Below are 18,237 nucleotides of genomic sequence, written 5' to 3' on the forward strand. Positions count from 1 at the left end.
CATTGGTCCAACCAAAAAGGATTCTAAAATACTGTTATGAAATTTGCTAGAATGCTTCAAGAATTTAACTGGGTGACGTATTTCATATGAGATTTTCTATGTGTAACCAAAGAAAACTGTATATACAAATTGATGTTATTCTTGTGATTGAATAAAAGGAGATAGAAAAATGACTTAATAGACAAATAATTTCTTACTATGTTTATCTATTATTCGCGGATAGTTTTAGGAATTACATGTCTTGCAACTGTCATGTTTAGAGCATGAACTACATACTGCATGGCTGGCACAGACACATCTCCAAAGCATGCTTTTCCAAAGGTGAGACGTTTCCATGCTCGAAGGAGTGACCAACCCATGCACCAAATACCACAGGAAACAAAGTCACTATTCCCTAAATAGCTTCAATTCAGGGTGTGCAGAAAACTTTGAACAAGGGCTATGACTAAGTGTGGAATCTTTAAACAATTATGTGTTCAGGCACAACTGTTTATGGGTAAAAGAGTAAAACATGTATTTTGAAGCCAGCAAAGCTTTCATCCTTTGTACGAGCAATAAGAACAACCTACAATTTCCTGAGTGGCAGACAAACATCACAAGCCCTTTACTAATCTTGCCCTTCCTTGGTTTACTGTTTCCACAATATCAACCCGACTAAAGCCGTCTGGAGTCTTGGAAAAGTACAAGAGCCTGGTATTGCTAGTTTGTTGGACAGAGCTAGTTCAACTTGTTCTTAAAAGTTTCTGAATCTTATTTGAGGTGATCCTGTACATGTTTCCTTATTTTTCATGTAAAGAACACTATTCTTGATGCCTTGTTAGTAGAATCAGGCAAATTTACCTTCCATAAAGTGTTCATATTAATACCAGATATTAAAATGTCATTTTGCAACTATGCTAGGGACATCCTCAGTGTTAACCATATTGTTTTATATTATTTATTACAGGACAAAATGACAGGAAATGGTAACAACTGCCCAAATAAAGAACCAAACTTTTTTAAAAAACATCCATGTGATGATGCAAAGGTAATGATAATTTGGAATTTATCATATGAGCTTGATTTTGTACAGACTTGTTAGATAATGAAATAAATGCCACTATCTTTTTATCTTAATAACAGGATCATTATTCATCTATTATATTATACTGTGGTCTATTGTATATTAATTTTACCAATATCCTCTCTATGATAGATTAAAAAGTCGATAATTTGTTCTTCTACTTTCCTATTTTTTACATTGAAAATACTAAAAACTGAATATTAAGGCACAAATGTCTCCTCCACCAAAAAAATGTATGGTCTTGTTAAAGTGACTGCAATACACACACACACACACACACACACACACACACACACCAACTCACTAGTTTTAGACAACTTGAAATTTTTGTTTTAGTATTTGCTGAAATTTATGCACAAATCAACTCTAGTTGGTCAATTATAATGGAAAAAAAAACTTTTAAGTTTGTAATTTTCCCCAAAGAAAAAGAGATGCTCTTTAATATTCTTCCTACAAAACATAGCTATTAACACCACAGTATCACAAAACCATCAATTCTTTTCATTTATTAACTAATTTATCAGAAAAGCCTATGGTTGAGGTTACACGGCTTTTCTTTTTCTTTCTTTTTTTTTATATTACTATCAGCTATTCTTCCAGAACTCTAATTTTCAAAAATGGTAGCAAGACAACCCGTACATACCTTTCCTCGCTCGTGTCTCCAGCAGCCTTCTTCTTTGGTTATCCTGTTAAAAGTATATAGTCTTGCAATGTGCTCACCCACAAACAATAAAGCCACATGTACGTCGTGGAGAAACGACTATTTAAAAGCCAGATAATCATTAAACCAAAGTGTAGGCACTTCATGTTCTGATTCCTCAGAGCCAAGCAGTTTCATTCCTGTTACTTGTCAGTCACGTGATTAACCAGAATAGAAAGCTGGGGTGGAGGTGGGGCTTTACTAAGGGACAGGGCTCTAGCTCTATGTTAATTGACAAACTAAAATTCTTACCCAGCCCTTTTGATTTCTTTTTCAATAGGAAGCTGCTTTTCTAAATCGTGCTGCTCGCAAGTTGAATCAATTTCTTAAAATGAATATCAGTGAAGAATTCAATATCCACTTACTAACAGTTTCCCAAGGCACACAGACACTAGTGAACTGCACAAGCAAGGTAAGCGTGGGTTGTTTAATGTGAACCAAATATCCATCATCTGTTAGGATGATGCCATTTCCTTTCAAAGGGAAGCTCTCTTGCCCTGGCTACAAAGTCAGAAAGCCCATTTGAGTCTGCTTGAAAATCCTAACCAGTCTGGGACATTGAACAATGAGCATGCTGGCTTGTGGGTGATGGATTCTTTCTTCTTATTGTTTTGATGAACACACACACGGGAGCACAGGCAGTAGGTGAGTTTGCATACACTGGGCATTAGGAAGTCCTAGGCATTCCAACTTGAATTATAAAATTCAAAGTACACAAATATGTAAGACAGGAGCAAGATGCAAAGAGCCTGGGACTAAGAATTTGAAAAGTTTAGAATACTTTAATCTGCAGAATCTCAGAGATAAAAGTATGTTTTTTTTTCCCACCAACTTTTCCCATGTTATGTATTGTTGTACATACCATTCATGGTGAATGGTGGGGAAATCTCCTCACACACAAAATTCAGCCAGTGATGGAGTTTCTGTGTATAACCTACACATATCCTCCTATATGTTCTAAATTGCATGTGGACTTCTTAAAATGCCGACAGGAAAGTAAATAATAAATATTTAGTTGTTATGATGTGCAGTTTGAAGAACAACGACAGGAAAGAATGTGCACATCTTCAGTGCCATCCCCTCACAGTCTTCAAGCAAACTTCAATTGCAGTGTGTTCAAGGATGGGAAACCTATGGCTGTGTACTATACCAACACTAATACCATGAAGCACCTACTTAATTTCTCCTATCCACATATAGCAAGTTAGTTAAGTGTACTTCCACGGTTCTTTAAGAATGTTCTGTTGTCCCCACTGAAAAAAAGTTTCTCCCTATCTATCTTCAAAATCTGTTATCGACTCTTTGAAGTTATTTAAAAGCTACATGCTGGTATTACTTAAGCATATGACTAGTAGAGATATGAATTTGTGACTAAATTAAAAAGAGATGAGTTCAAGATGTAGCCATTACTAGTGCGTCACCACTGGCTCTTCCCTCTTTGTGACTTAGTATCCTCATTTCTGGACAGAGGTGAAATCATCAAGGTCGTAGGGTTATCAAGTAAAGAGAAAAAAGTAAAATATGTGGAGCGCTGAGAGTAATATCTGTCCTAGAAAATATTCAATAACTGGTTCTTCACTAAGTGAGGAATCATTCATTATACCATGCCACATGGCTCAGAGGAAGTATGGCCACCACCCTCCAGAATCTGCTGTATGCAGGCACCTCTTCTCTACACTGTCCCAATAGCATTTAAAAGTTCTTAATGAGGTGAGAAAACCAACTTATGAGGCAGATAGCAGTCCTACTTTAGTAAGCACTATGTTTTGTAGCAGACAATAAGGTACCAGTTGAATCAGACAAATTATTATTAATCTAATTATTTTTGGTGTTGAATACTTTCACTAAAATTTTTTACATATTCAATTAAATCATGTAAAAACTATATCTTTTATGAATGTTTCAACTCTTGTGTACACTGACGCAGGGTGAAAGCGACAAATGAAATGATGAGCACAAGTAGACTGGCCTTTCCTGTTCGTTAGAAATCATAATCATCATAGGTCATAGTTTTAAGATGGCATGCAAGAGTTGCCATCCATTACGAAATGTTAGGAATACTCTAATATGATGAAAAATGAAAAGCAAATATTTTGAGATGCATTTTATTAAAATAGTAAATTAAATTTTATGGATTTATTTCTTTAGGAAGAAAAAAGTCCAAAGGACCAGAAAAAGAATGACCCATGTTTCCTAAAGAGACTGCTAAGAGAGATAAAGACCTGCTGGAATAAAATCTTGAAAGGTGGCATATAAACGTAGGACATGTAGCTGGAGTTGCAACCTCAAGTTTCTACAATGGAAGAGTTGGAATCCTCCTGGAAGTTGCTGGATGTCTCCTGGCCAAGTGATCAGTGCACCTGGGAAATGCACAGTAAGGTACTAGAAGATGGACACAAACAATACAGTCAGAATATACATATGGACAGAGATCAGCTGTACTGATGTTGCAAAGCAATCGTGCCATCTGCAATACTTTTTTAAAGTTTCCCAAATATTTTAGAAGATAATGTATCTACAAAAATAAAGCCTACAAGGATTCAAAGTCACCACTGTTTTCTCATCAAAATGATGTGATGGCCCACGGTGCATTATGACCCATCTGAAGAGTGGAACTGTTGCCTTGTAAGCTGGAAATGCTTTAGGGCTCACAATGATGAAAACTGCTCATGGAAACAAGACAGTCACAGCATAAAACAGCAGCGGCAAAAAAAAAAAAAAAAAAAAAAAAGCTTAAGACACTTAAGACAGATATCAAAAATTGTAGTTAAACATGTTAAACATGAACGTATAACACATGCCTTCAGTAAAGAACATAGCACATCTTTTTAAATGAAAGAACTTTTAAAGCTAGAGATGCACTTATTCCAAAGATACTGAACCTTAGTATTCAGTCACTTTTGTCATTGATGTATACTAAAGCTTGGATACTGAACCTTAGTATTCAGTCACTTTTGTCATTGGTGTATACTAAAGCTTGGATACTGAACCTTAGTATTCAGTCACTTTTGTCATTTATGTATACTAAAGCTTGGATACTGAACCTTAGTATTCAGTCACTTTTGTCATTGATGTATACTAAATCTTGGATACTCAATTTTCAACTTGGGAAGTATATTTTCAAGATAATAATATATGTTAGATGTTTAATTAATGTATATATTTAATTTTGACATCTCTATATAAAATATTTTCATACAATACTACCAATTGCCTACTTTGAATAGTTTCTCCTTTTAAAGTAAGTAACTCATGTTAACACTGTCAGGCTCACTTAATCCCAAAGGTTTATTCGCTGCCGAATTGCCACTTGATGCTACTTTCATTTAACACTTATCTTTTAACACACCAGTACCAAGAATAGCCTGAAACTAAGACCCTACAATTATGTTAACAGAAGAAATACCAATTTCCTGTTTTGTAATAGTGTCTCATTTGTATCTCAGGCTGGCTTTGAATTTATGATACTCCTGCCTCAGTTTCCCAAGTGCTGGGATTGCAGACATGAGCCAATATGCTCAGTTAGGAACACTACTTTTGTTACGTAAATTTCTGTCTTTTACAGGACATCCGTGTATATCCTATGTATATACCTGTTTCCATCTTTCGATGGCCTGCAGTCTCTCTTCAGCTGTAAGGGTGAGGAGCACCACACTGCAGAGGTCTCATCTCTAAAAGAGACTGCAGTCTGCTTGTGCTGAACTCAATTTGTTTTGCTCTGTCCAGCAACTGCAGCATGTAACCATGTGCTGGATGTTTGTATGTGATTTACACATGTTCCACTGATGTTCCATGTGGTGGCCATGCCTTTTGCTCTTCCTCTTCCCCCAACCCACATGGAGTTCATCCTCCATGGTACAGATAGCTGGCATTAGCACAGTTTTGAGAGAAATGATTGTTTAAAGTTTGTTTCATAATCACTGTTTGCCCAAAAAACAGTTCTTACAGTTGTCAGAACAAATGATACTTTAAGAAATTTAATTTCTTTATTGGACTTGGCTAAGTGGGTTGTTTCCATGATAAAATATGGTCTACTAAGTGGGTGTCCCCTACCTTGAAGAAGTGGTAGAATGGGTAAGCCATTAGCTAGGGAACTGAGGACATTTGCATCTAAAGGTAAATTCTAAACCTGCAAGATGTCTGTAATGCTCCCTATCAGTACCAAAAATATTCTGATTATGGCAAAATAAAGACAATGTTTTAAATGCTTATTAAAATTTATTCAAATTTCTTCCTTGGTTTTTACTATTTATTCATAAAAGACTTGAACTGTGGGCAAAACTTTTGCTCCAACAGTTCATTCAATGTGTGTGCTAAGTGCTTTAGAAGGAATCCACACTTTTATGTCCTGTTTCCCTCAGTGTTTCCCAGCTACTAGTGAAGTAGAGTGGCAAAGGAGTCTGGTCACTGAGCATTGTGAGTATATTTTTATTCTAAGTCTACAATTATAGGATTGTCTCTATGAATGTTTTAATCAATATGAATGTAAATGTTTTAAATGAGCATTTTCTGCTACAGAGGGGGGAAAAGCAAAATAACATCAATGAAAATTTTATTTTAAATAAATAAAGTAAATAAAACAAATAAGAGTCTATGTGCTGATTAAACTTTTTCTGTGATAAACTGGAGGTTCACAATTTATAAAAATGTATTTAAACACTCTCTTTGATACAACTTTAAACTTTTACATTAATTCACCATTTTCAAAAAGCTATTTGATTATCGAATGCCATTTGTTTAATAAAAGCCAGTAGCACAATGTAAGGTCAACACGATTGATAAAAGATCAAAATAATAGCACTATATTATAAAATTTTACAAGTAAATACTTTTAAAAGTCTTCAAGGAATATACAAATGACATATTCCTTAGAATTAAGGCAATTACTTTCTTTTTTAAATGGTTTTTTGTGCTCCAATGTGAGTACAGGTGTGTACGCACATGATGTGGGTGTCAGAGGCCAACTTTAAGGGGTGAATCCTGTCCTACCGTGTTTCTGAGGGAGGCTCTCTCGTCTGTGTACTTACTCCCAGGATAGCTGGCCGGTGAGTTTTTTAACTGTTCCTGTTTCTGCCTCCCATCTCTCCATAGGAGACCAACAGTTTACAGATGTGTACATCTGGTTTTCAGGTGGGCTCCAGGAATCCACCTCAGGTCATGCTTGTGTGCCAAGTACTATCACTGGACAAGCCATCTTCTCTCTGGCACGGGATAATTATTTTTTAAGAGGACACAAAAGATTGTACAATACCACAGTCAGAATACCACATGCTGTTTTAATGTGTATATACATTGTGCAATGTTCAAATCAAGGGAGGCATTCCTAGTTCCTCAAATAATTATTCCTAATTTTTTTTGGTGAAAAACATTAAAAAATTCTGCTAGTTTTTTTTTTGTTTGTTTTTTTTTTTTTTTTGTTAGTTTTTTTTTTTTTTTTTTTTTTTTTTTTTGAAATGTAAAGTACTGGCTAGTCACCATGCTAAGTAACAAACACCAAGACTTGTTTGTCCTTCCTAACTCTGCCTTAGTCCTGACTGGTGACTGACCTTTCTTCATCCAATAATCCCTGTAAAGCTGAGTCATGGTAGCCCTGAACTGGAAATCTTTCTCCTAGGATCTGCTTTCGCTTACAAGTAGTTCTGACGCTAAGGATTTCCCGTAAATACGCCTCTCTTTAAATCCAATTGGCTTTATCATGCTTTGTACTAGTGGAGCCTTTATCTGTTTAAGTTCTTACTTAGAAATTTTCTATAGCGGACAATGAGGACTACTGAGAACCCAAGATCAATGGCAATGGGTTTTTGATCCTACTGCACGCACTGGCTTTGTGGGAGCCTAGGCAGTTTGGATGCTCACCTTACTAGACCTGGACAGAGGTGGGTGGTCCTTGGACTTCCCACAGGTCAGGGAACCCTGATTGCTCTTTGGGCTGACGAGGGAGAGGGACTTGATTGGGGGAGGGGGAGGGAAATGGGAAGTGGTGGTGGGGAAGAGACAGAAATCTTTAATAAATAAATAAATTAAAAAAAAGAAAAAAAAGAAATTTTCTACGCAGACCCTTCTGAAATTGTAAGCAGCACTGACTTCCTTTATCCTTAACTGCTACTGGCTCTGTTAGTTCTTAGGACTTTATTTTAAGGAATACACATTATGACTTGACAAAATCAATCTTAGTACTTTATTTTAAAAACAATTATCACATAATTGCTTAAAATGTTTTATAACCCCTGAAAGAATGTATCATCTTTGCTGTCAATTAAGCACCTTACGGGCAAAGATGAGGCTAATAGTTGGGCAGTGGTGTGCAGGCCTTTAATCCCTGCACTCGGGAGGCAGAGGCAGGCAGATCTCTGTGAGTTCGAGACCAGCCTGGTCTACAAGAGCTAGTTCCAGGACAGGCTCCAAAGCTACAGAGAAACCCCATCTCAAAAAAAACAAAAACAAAAAAAGATGAGGCTAACGGATAAACAGTTGAAATGCATTCTGCCAATATCTTACTAAAATTCATTTAAGTAATTATGTAAAACATTCTATAATGAAATGCAATTTGCTAAAGATGGACATGATATGATTCTGTAACAAAAGTAAGATAACATGACTAGAAACAGTTTTCTGCTCGTAAAAATCTCCATAGTATTTTGAGGTCTATTACTTCTGTGACAATTTTCAGCCTGGATTTTCAGTCAATAATAGAACCTATGAAGCTACTGTAACACAAGACAACGAAACAGGTAGGTGAACAGATCACTGACAACTGCCATCCAGTACCCATATATAAAAACAGCTGGAAATAGTGATGGACATTTGTAGGAGGTTGAGGCAGGAGGATTACTTGAGTCCTGGATTTTGAAGTTATTATGAACAACATGGTAAGATCTAGTTATTTGTAGTTGATGCTATTGTGTAGAGAGCATACTGATTGATCTGCTGTGTGCCAATCTGAGTCCTGCTCCGATAGGAGCTTGCACTAATGAATATGAAATAGTTATAAAGTTACCCTGGGCATTGGGAAGCAAAAATATTGCTGAAGGACAGACACCGGAACTGAGAGGATTACAGTATTTCTAACCCACATGTAATCTGCTGCAAACTCTTCTCAAGATAACAGATTGGAAGGCTCTCTGTCTCTTCCATGTGAAAGTCCCTTTAAAACTGTCTTAGAGTTAATGAGACAAGAAAGGAATGCTCATTTGTGGATGTTTAGAACATCGAAGCATAATCAATGACTAAACTTTGCCTCCACAATAAGAGAAAATATTTGAACCAAGAGTAAATAGTGTTTTATTTTAATGATAGCGCCTAGAGGATGAGAGATTCGTGGGCCGAGGGAGGCACTGTGTGGTGAGGAAATGCACCCTCACTTTACATCTGTACGCTGTACTTATCTAAAATCGAGCACTACACAGAGTGGCCCAGCCAGCTGTCAGCGAAGATGACGATTTCTGCTTCTAATCACCTAGACACCCAAGAACACGCCTCATTCAAATCATGCCATCTTATTCCCAGCTTACCTGACGTCAGTCAGTCTGGCTTTCCGTTCTGTTTATTTGGTCTTTAGACAGGCTTAAATATAACCTTGGCTTCCTGATCCTATTGACTTTATCTCCCAAGTGCCAGGAATACAGGAATGTGCCACTGATGCTCATTTCATGCTGTTAGAAGGAATGGACCCAAGGCTTTCTGTGGACTAGGTGAGCACTCTATAAACTAAGCTACACTGCTATGACCAATTATCTCTTTTGTGCCAATGTTCATCTCATTCCGGAAGTACCGGTTTTCCACAGGCTTCAAGCATATTGAATAATCATCAATAGAAGCAATTAGAAGTTAAGGTAAATAAACAGGTACATAAAAAACTAGGTCACCCTGTCAGTTTTAAGGCTTGTATTCAAATATTACTTTCTCAATGAAATCATTAAATGTCCTACCAAAATGCAACTCACCTTCACTTCCCTTTCCGTCTTCTGTCTTAATCACTCCCATACCTGGGTTTTCTCCACAGCAGCTTCAAAACCTATTATAAACTATATATTCATCTGTATTTTCAATCTTCCTCCATTAGAATTTCCAAAGTTCACAATTTACTTCCTTGTTCATTGCACCTAAGGTATTTAAATAGGTCCTATATAATGTACATATATAATCAATTATATAATGTACCAAGATGTTGAGAGGAGGGGGACCCTTTGTTCCCTCCTGCCCAGCTAGCTTACACCCGAAATAATCACACCAAAACTGTATTCATTATCTCTTCTGTTTGGCTAACTCTTATATCTTGATTTAACCCATTTTTATTAATCTGTGTTTCACCATGAGGTCGTGGCTTACCGGGAAAGATTCAGCATGTCTGACCTGTCAGCTCCATAGTGGCTCTCCATCTGCCCTTCTTCCCAGCATTCAGTCATCTACTCTGCCCACCTAAGTGCTGCCCTATCAAAAGGTCAAGGCAGTTTCTTTATTCAACCAATGAAAGCAACACATAGACAAAAGAACCTCCTACACCAAAGAGCTTGTTTAGCATCATCCATCTTGGCAACATTTTTATATGTAATACTAATAATCATCTATAAATTATTCCTATGCTATCAATAGAAGTATAGTCAAGGTGTAGTTTTTAAGATTCAATTTGTGATTACCAAACAGCAGACTTAAATTGGAGAAGGTGTCTAAATTCAGTGTATTTCAGAGTTCCTACTAAACAATATGGACTTAAGTACTAGTTTCAGAACCACACACATTGCAGAAGGTAACTGTGAACTAAGACCACATTGGCTGAAGTTTCTACATACAAAAGAGCAGACACCAGTCTAGTTAAAGACAATCATTTATTAAAATATATTGATAAATTAAAAGAACCTTTAGGAAAGCCAGACAGACATGCTTGAAAGTTGTCCATTCAGAAACATAGCAAATTTAGGTATCACAGTATTTTTCATGCTGACTAGGCTAGTTGGATTAGGTGGTCCCATGGAGCCTGTCCTGAAACTAGCTCTTGTAGACCAGGCTGACCTCGAACTCATAGTGATCCACTTGCCTCTGCCTCCCGAGTGCTGGGATTAAAAGCATGCGCCACCACCGCCTGGCTCAAACTTTTTCACTTTTACATATTACTTAGGCAGTGCTTAATTTCTTATATTGCTTCTTGTCTTCTACTGAACACTGGTGAAGTGAGTCTAAGTTTTTATCCATGGTAAAGAGCTCCCTGGTGACGGTATCAGGGACAGTCTGTTATTCTACAGACACGGGGAACTATGGCAGGGCTTACAGAACGCACAGAGTATCAGAATGGCAGAAGTGTCATGCTCACTTAAGAGGCATCTTTGTTTTATCTTACAGTACAATGTATCCTAAAATTATTATTTTGAAAAACTAATTTAGATGGCATCTTTACTAAGACTTGAGAAATTAGTGTTTAAAATGAAATTTAAATATCCTTTCTTGTGAGGTCTACATGACATTTCCCAAAAGGTAATGTAAATTTGGGGAGACTACTAAACAAAATAACTTCCTACTTTCTAAAGTACATTTCTTGACCCAAATAATTGGGAGACAAAACATAGTAGAAAAACTTTTGAATTATTTCAATGCTGCACAGCACTCCAGTCAAGAGAAGCAAGAGCAACATCTACTACCTGCTGGAGCAAAGTTTAACTCTTTTTCAAGTAAAGTAAAAGTCACTGGAAAAAAGGGGTGCACCAAAAATGAAACAAACCGCTTAGAAATCTGAGTCAAATTCAGGAAAATTTCTTCATTCCATTAAAATCTGACGTAGGTTTAATTGCATTTTTTCACAGTAAGTCATTGCAAAAATTAAGTAGCTTAATCAGATCACAAAGGTATCACTTATACCTACCGAAGCTTGAATTCAATGGAAGGAGTTTTAGATAAGATATTGTCACACCTGAGTGGCTAATTCTGAAAACTGCAGTTTTCCTCTTATTTCCTCTTTATTTGCTTCATAGAGTATACACATACTACATTCATTTAGAAAGTCCACAACTTAAATGAAATTTAAATAAAATTCACCAAATAGTCTTGTAGTAGAAGCAGGCAAAATATAGAAAAAAAGTTTCACACTTTTTATTTGTACTTTTAACAAAATCGGACCATTTTGTGCACAATTTAAAAGAATTTTTCTTAGCAACTGAATATAAATTTGTTACCTTTAGCCATCATGTTCATATAACTAAAGTGAAACGTTAAAGCAATAGTCAGCAGGCGATATTCTAGAATGGTATTTTGCTAAAAATCATTGAAAGGCAATAGATATTAATTATTTCTTTAACTTACTCCCATGGTGGTGCTCCAAATAGTAAGCCTAGCTTTTTAAGGTATCAATATAGGGATCTCTAAAACTAAGAGAAACACCAAAAAATAGCTCATAAATCTCTGAAATTTCACCTTTCAAAATCAAAACTGAGAAACCTTGATAACTGGGGCTAGGAAGAGTAAAATATACAAAAGCACCCTCTAGTGGCATCAAGAGCAATTCACATGTAAGAGAGTATTTCAATAAGGAGCATTTCAATATTTAATCAAAATGTTCCTAAGCAAAAATGAGGGTACTATTTCTAATTTTAATGCTTTTTTCAGATATTCTCAAAAAGACAATCCATTCCAAAAATCAGCTGACTTCAGTCCTGAAAATATACTTACCATATAAAATACATGTACGTTTAATCTAAGTAAATACCCAAGCATGATGAAGTCTGTATTTTTTTTTCTATTAGAATTTTACTGCTTGAGCTTCTACTACTAGTTTAAAAAAGCATTCTTCTTTAGCTCAGGAGAAAAACTGAATACAAACGAGATGTGTCTAATAGCTGTATTTTCATTAGATGAGGCACTTTTCCTAAAATTTAGAATGTGAACAAAGTATTAATTATAAATATTTTCCATTAAACTATATAGTATTCATCTATAAATATTACTGCATTCAGTTTTAAAGTTTTGTTGGATATAAGTTTTTCTACACCTTAAAATCGTCTAAGAAGAAAAATGCTGTCCCTGCCCTCATGCCCTGCCACCTGCAGCAGGTCAGAGAGCTGGCCCTGGGGCCACACGAGTGGAAATGTCCCTGCCCCTCGCCAGCTGCAGCACAGGACAGCGGCAGCATGTTGTGGGATATTTGTGCACTGTGTGAAGGTGTACTGCTATCTTGGTGTTTTAAAAAGCTGAACCGTCAATAGCCAGGCGGGAGGTATAGACGGGACTTGCAAGGATGGAAAGGAGGAGGAGGAATCTGGTTATACAGGAGATGCCAGGAGACACCAGGATGAAACAGGAGGCCCTGGACAGGAGAGAGGTAACGCCACACGATAGGACGCAGATTAATAGAAATAGGTTAATTTAGGTTATGAGCTGGTGAGGAACGTGTCTAAGCTACATGCTGAGCTTTCATAATAATAAGTCTTCCTGTCATTATGTCTGAGCTGGCAGAGCAAAGAAAAGCACTGCTACACTAGGATACCTTGCCTGGGCAGCAACCAGAGCTGACATGTTGACAGGCTAGGTGAGCCGGGCCTCTGGCCTAAGAGCAGTAGAGCGCCCCTCCCTTGTACTGTCTGCTACCTGGAACAGGAGTGGGCCCTGAAACCTGAGGGTGTGAAGAGCAGGACCGGTCTGTTCCTCTCCGTCTGCTACAGTCCTTCAGTGAGCAGGGGCACTGCTGTAAAGCTCACCTGGGTGGTGACAGTGAGGGAGAGCTGGCACACCGACCATTCCAGCTACCACCCAGGCCCGACCAGGACAAGGCAGCCCACTCCAACACCCACCTCTTCTAATAACTGCTGGAGCATGTGAAGGTGTAGATCCTAAGCTACAGGACCTCTGGGACACACGACAGCAATAAGACATCCTAGAGGAGTACCACTGAGGCCCCAGGATTGAGGGTGTAGCGGAAACCAGAGGCCTCAAACCAGACCAATGACTCACTACAATGAACACAAGTACAGATGCACAGACTAAAGCACATACTGTGACTCACTCGGCCACACTACAGCTTCCATGCTGAGATTTTGTTTTGTGTTTGGTTTTTACATTTATTTTTTGTGTGTGGGGAAGTTGCAAGGGAAGAGGGTGGAAGCGAGGGGACAGGTAGACGAAGGGGATTGGAATGCATGATGTGAAATCCACAGAGAATCAATAAAAAGATAGGTAAAAAAACTTGTAACAAATGTTCTTTAAAGCCATAAAAATGACAAATTAAAAACTATGATATAAAAAACAAAAGGAATTTTCAATATTTTATTTATAGTCTAGTTTGTTCCTATATTCTAAAATATATCAATAAATATAACAACCAATAATTTGTCTGTGTCTTTATTGATTCGAAATGAATATATCACTTATAATTTAAAAAACTGTGAATAAGAGACAACAGCAGTCACAAAGGTCTTGTTTTTTTAAGTGAATAACTTTTAGAATAATCTATAAGCAATATTCCATTTTAGTTTAACCTTACAATCACTTTTCATTCTATCATACTCGCAAATAATTGTGCAAATAAATAAAAATGAGTGGTGCATAGGAAGAGTGTAAAAACTATTGCACAACACATCAACATGAGAGTAAGAACGGACCACAGAACGCTGTTAAAAATCGTACCGTGCTTCAAATGCATACTTCAGCTACATACTGGCTGTAGTCATCTCTGGGCTCTGGAACTGATTTCCAGGTTGTATGCTTTTAACACTTGCTACTGTAGCAGTCAATGACAAACAAACTTGTCTGCTTATTTAAAAATGATTCCTGGGAGGTGATTATGCATCCGGAGGCAGAGGCAGGTGGATCTCAGTGAGTTCGAGGCCAGCCTGGCCTAGAATTCCTGGACAGCCAGGACTGTTAGACAGAGAAACCCTGTCTCGAAAAACAAAAACAAAGAAACAAACAAACAAAAAGATTTATCCATCCATTCTTTAAGTAGAATAAAAGAATACATGAATTAAAAACATACCTGAAAGAAATAGTGCTCATTGCTAGATAAAGATGAATTAATGAATTAAAAGTTCTTTATATATTTGCAACCGATTTCACAAAAAGGAATTACTAAGACGAAAATCCAGATTGTCTTAGTCTTCTAAATTCATTACTATTAATTCAAGCTACTTAGTTTTGAATTATCAATATGACCAAAAGGAACAAACAAGAGGGAAAATCTAATAACATGAAGGAATAAGGAGAATGAAATGAGAACTCATTACAAGTTTAAAATCCCTTCAGAAATTAAAATAAAATAGAAAACAACAAGTAAATAAATTTCAGAGATGAAATTCAAAGCAATTAATGTCTACATCCATCCTTATCAAAAACAACAAACAAGAAAGTAGGAAGCCCATCAATGTAAAATGTTACGGGTCCCTTTGTAGGGCAAAGTTCAGACTGCACAGCCATTCTGCAGGACTCTGGAAACACACTGCCAAAGTGGCCTGCCAGTCAGTACTGCTATCGTCTATACTGAGCTGTGCTTGTGGAAGTCAGCTATTTAAAACATTTCAGTGCATTTTCTCTGTAATATATATGGTATTTCAAAAGTAAGCACTAAAGAACATGTGAACAGGAAAAACTAGGTATTCTTTCAATACTTAGAACTATATGAACCGTGAGGGACTAAAAACTAAAAACAGCTTCGCCTGCATGCTCAGAATTAATGAGAACCACAATTATTATTTGTTGGGCAGGGTGCTTTGTTTTAAAATGTATTAATTTCCTACAAACACACATACACAGAAATAAAATTTTCAAACAAAATTTTACAGAAAAACTGTATCTTAAATAATTATATGTAATATAATTATGTGTAATACTGCAAAGACTGTAGTAGTAAACTAAAACTACTTTTCAAAGGATTTATGCCATAAGAAGGGTAAATAAAATCTCAGAACACAATTGGAAGTGGAAAGAAAATGTGTCCAAATCATATGGAGGTAAATTAATCATTCAGTTCTAAGCAGAGTAAATTACATTTATAAAGTCAGCCATTTCTGAAAAGGAGATTGCATTATTACATGTTCACAGAAGGAGGATTATATGTTTAATAATTTAATTGGGTTATGTAACCAATAATCCATGAATTTACCAGCAACATGGACCTCAGATTTTCCTTTTCATCATTTTTTTTTTTTTTAAAGGAATTTAACACTAGTTGCTGAAGAATCCAGCTGGGCAAATGAGCTCACAACATTCTCTTTAGTAACAGAATCTCCAGTATCCCATCCCCTATGATGCTACTGGAGATGGGCACCAACAACAGCATCTATTCTGGCTTCTTGTTCTCCGAAAGCATGCAAGGCTCATCACTGGAGTGGAGTTGCCTGTGCAAGTATACTAATGATTTAAACAACTGGAGAGCAATACCGAAGACACTGGTCTCTTATCAGCTTACTTTCTGACATGTACTTAAGTATTTCTTTGAATGGCACAGGCTGGAGAAATCAGATTTATTATATACAGAATATATATACATACATATATAATTATAAATACATACAGACACATTATACAGCCAAAGTCTTATGCTCCAAAGAGAAGGGGAAAGGGCACTGTAAATAGCTTTAGCGCAATGTAACTATAAGTGCCCTGGGCGTCAAAGCAGCAATAATCATCCAATTCTTAGCCTGCCACTTAGCTTCTGAGATTCTGTTCACAGAATCATTCTTCGAATGCCACATTCACAGCAGAACTTTGCCCACTCAACAGGGTATTTTGTCCCACACTCATGGCAGAATTTTGGTAAATGTCCAGATGAATTTCCCTCAACGCCTTTAATGTTTCCACCATTAAATGAAGATGTACAGTCTCCATCTGGCCTACAGAAGTAGAGAAAGAAATGCAGGAATCAATTTCACTCACATTACTAGTTATTAACATGACCCAGTGAAGAATAGCGAATAATTAACACACAGGAACTAAAATCTTAATGTGAATATTATTCTAGCTAAAATTACAAAAAAAAAAACAAAACAAAACTCTGGGTCATGCTAACATCCCTGTAATTCCAGATGTGGAAAGGTGAAGGCAGAAGGATACAAACTGTCCTGGACTTAAAACTCCGAGATGAAAATGAAGCAAGTATCAGCATCTCGTGGGTTTTAATACTCCGTAATCTCACCTGAATGTAGTTCCAGAAGGAATAGTTCGTACAATCATTGAAGTTCACTGAACAGGGGACACACACACACACACACACACACACACACACACACACACACACACACACACACACACAAAGGGAGAGTACCAAAGGAAAAATAAACCAGCTTTCTGCCAGTGAACTATATTAAGAATTAATTCAAGCTGTAAAAAAAAAATCATGTAAACATTGAACACGAACACCCATTAGTAAATATCTCATATAAGCCAGGTATTGGTGGCGCACTCCTTTAATCCCAGCACTTGGGAGGCAGAAGCAGGCAGATCTTTGTGAGTTCGAGACCAGCCTGGTCTACAAGAGCTAGTTCCAGGACAGGCCCCAAAGCTAGAGAAACCCTGTCTCGAAAAACAAACAACAAAAACAAAAAAAAAAATCATCTCAATATAATATTAAACTTTCAACTTCACTAGGCGTTACTAAATTGTGTCCACAATTGCTGACCAAGTTATGCTCCAGCTGGGAACAACACATAAGGGTCTTCATCCTCACATTCTGTGTTTGTGCCGAGGTTTTCATGTGTTCACCTTTAGTAAGTATAACATGGTTACCTATATAGCTTTAATATATACACATTCCTGTTTGTGAGGCTAAATATCCTTTTGCATTTCTCTGGCATTGGTATTTCCAGGACAGGTCCTATGCTAGTTCCTGCCCTCTACTCCCACCAAGCCCCAGAGCTGGTCATTCTATAGCTTCACCCTTACTATTGTATTTGTAGAAAATCCCCACACACCACTGTCGGGCAAGTCCTACTCAGTGTCCATGGGTCTCATGTGGACAAAGACAGTTAATGGGACTCAACACAAAATCACAAGCTTATTAAAATATTGTAAGATTTCATTTTTTGCATTTTTTTGATAAGTCAACTGTAGTGATCTCAAAAATGAACTTTGTAGATGACAACACAGTGTCACAATGTCAAAGGCCTGACCCATTTGGCTGGATATAGTAACCTCCTCTTACACATTATGTTGTGTGATTTCAATTTACCTTGGGCTTTTGCAGTACTGTATTTTTTTTTTTCATTTTAGTATGATCAAATGCATCCTTTGCTGTAAATCAGTATTTACTAAATTACTCAAGAAATCCCTTCCCTTATCAGATAATGACTTCCTGTTTTTGTAAAATCTTAATGGCTGGGCTGGAGAGATGGCTCAGTGGTTAAAAGCATTGCCTGCTCCTCCAAAGGTCCTGAGTTCAATTCCCCGCAACCACATGGTGGCTCACAACCATTTGTAATGCGGTCTGGTGCCCTCTTCTGGCTTTCAGGCAGAATATTGCATACATAATAAATAAATAAATAAATAAATAAATAAATAAATA

General features: G+C 36.9%; 2 protein-coding genes across 3 annotated transcripts in view; one reads left to right on the forward strand and one right to left on the reverse strand.

Moving 5' to 3' along the window:
- Positions 1-4,019, forward strand: part of Il7 (interleukin 7) — a 39,450-nt gene extending 35,431 nt beyond the window's left edge. For both annotated transcript variants that reach the window (XM_026786830.1, XM_005361858.2), the window contains 3 exons: positions 947-1,027; positions 2,044-2,175; positions 3,912-4,019. In XM_026786830.1, coding sequence (XP_026642631.1) covers positions 947-1,027; positions 2,044-2,175; positions 3,912-4,019 — 321 coding nt within the window. The remainder of the gene's footprint in view (positions 1-946; positions 1,028-2,043; positions 2,176-3,911) is intronic.
- A 10,571-nt stretch (positions 4,020-14,590) lies between these two features.
- Positions 14,591-18,237, reverse strand: part of Zc2hc1a (zinc finger C2HC-type containing 1A) — a 38,085-nt gene continuing 34,438 nt past the window's right edge. Inside the window, exon 9 of the mRNA XM_005361850.3 lies at positions 14,591-16,570. Coding sequence (XP_005361907.1) covers positions 16,405-16,570 — 166 coding nt within the window. The 3' untranslated portion in view covers positions 14,591-16,404. The remainder of the gene's footprint in view (positions 16,571-18,237) is intronic.

The sequence above is a fragment of the Microtus ochrogaster genome, linkage group LG5, assembly GCF_000317375.1.
Source record: "Microtus ochrogaster isolate Prairie Vole_2 linkage group LG5, MicOch1.0, whole genome shotgun sequence".
Taxonomy (NCBI): Eukaryota; Metazoa; Chordata; class Mammalia; order Rodentia; family Cricetidae; genus Microtus; species Microtus ochrogaster.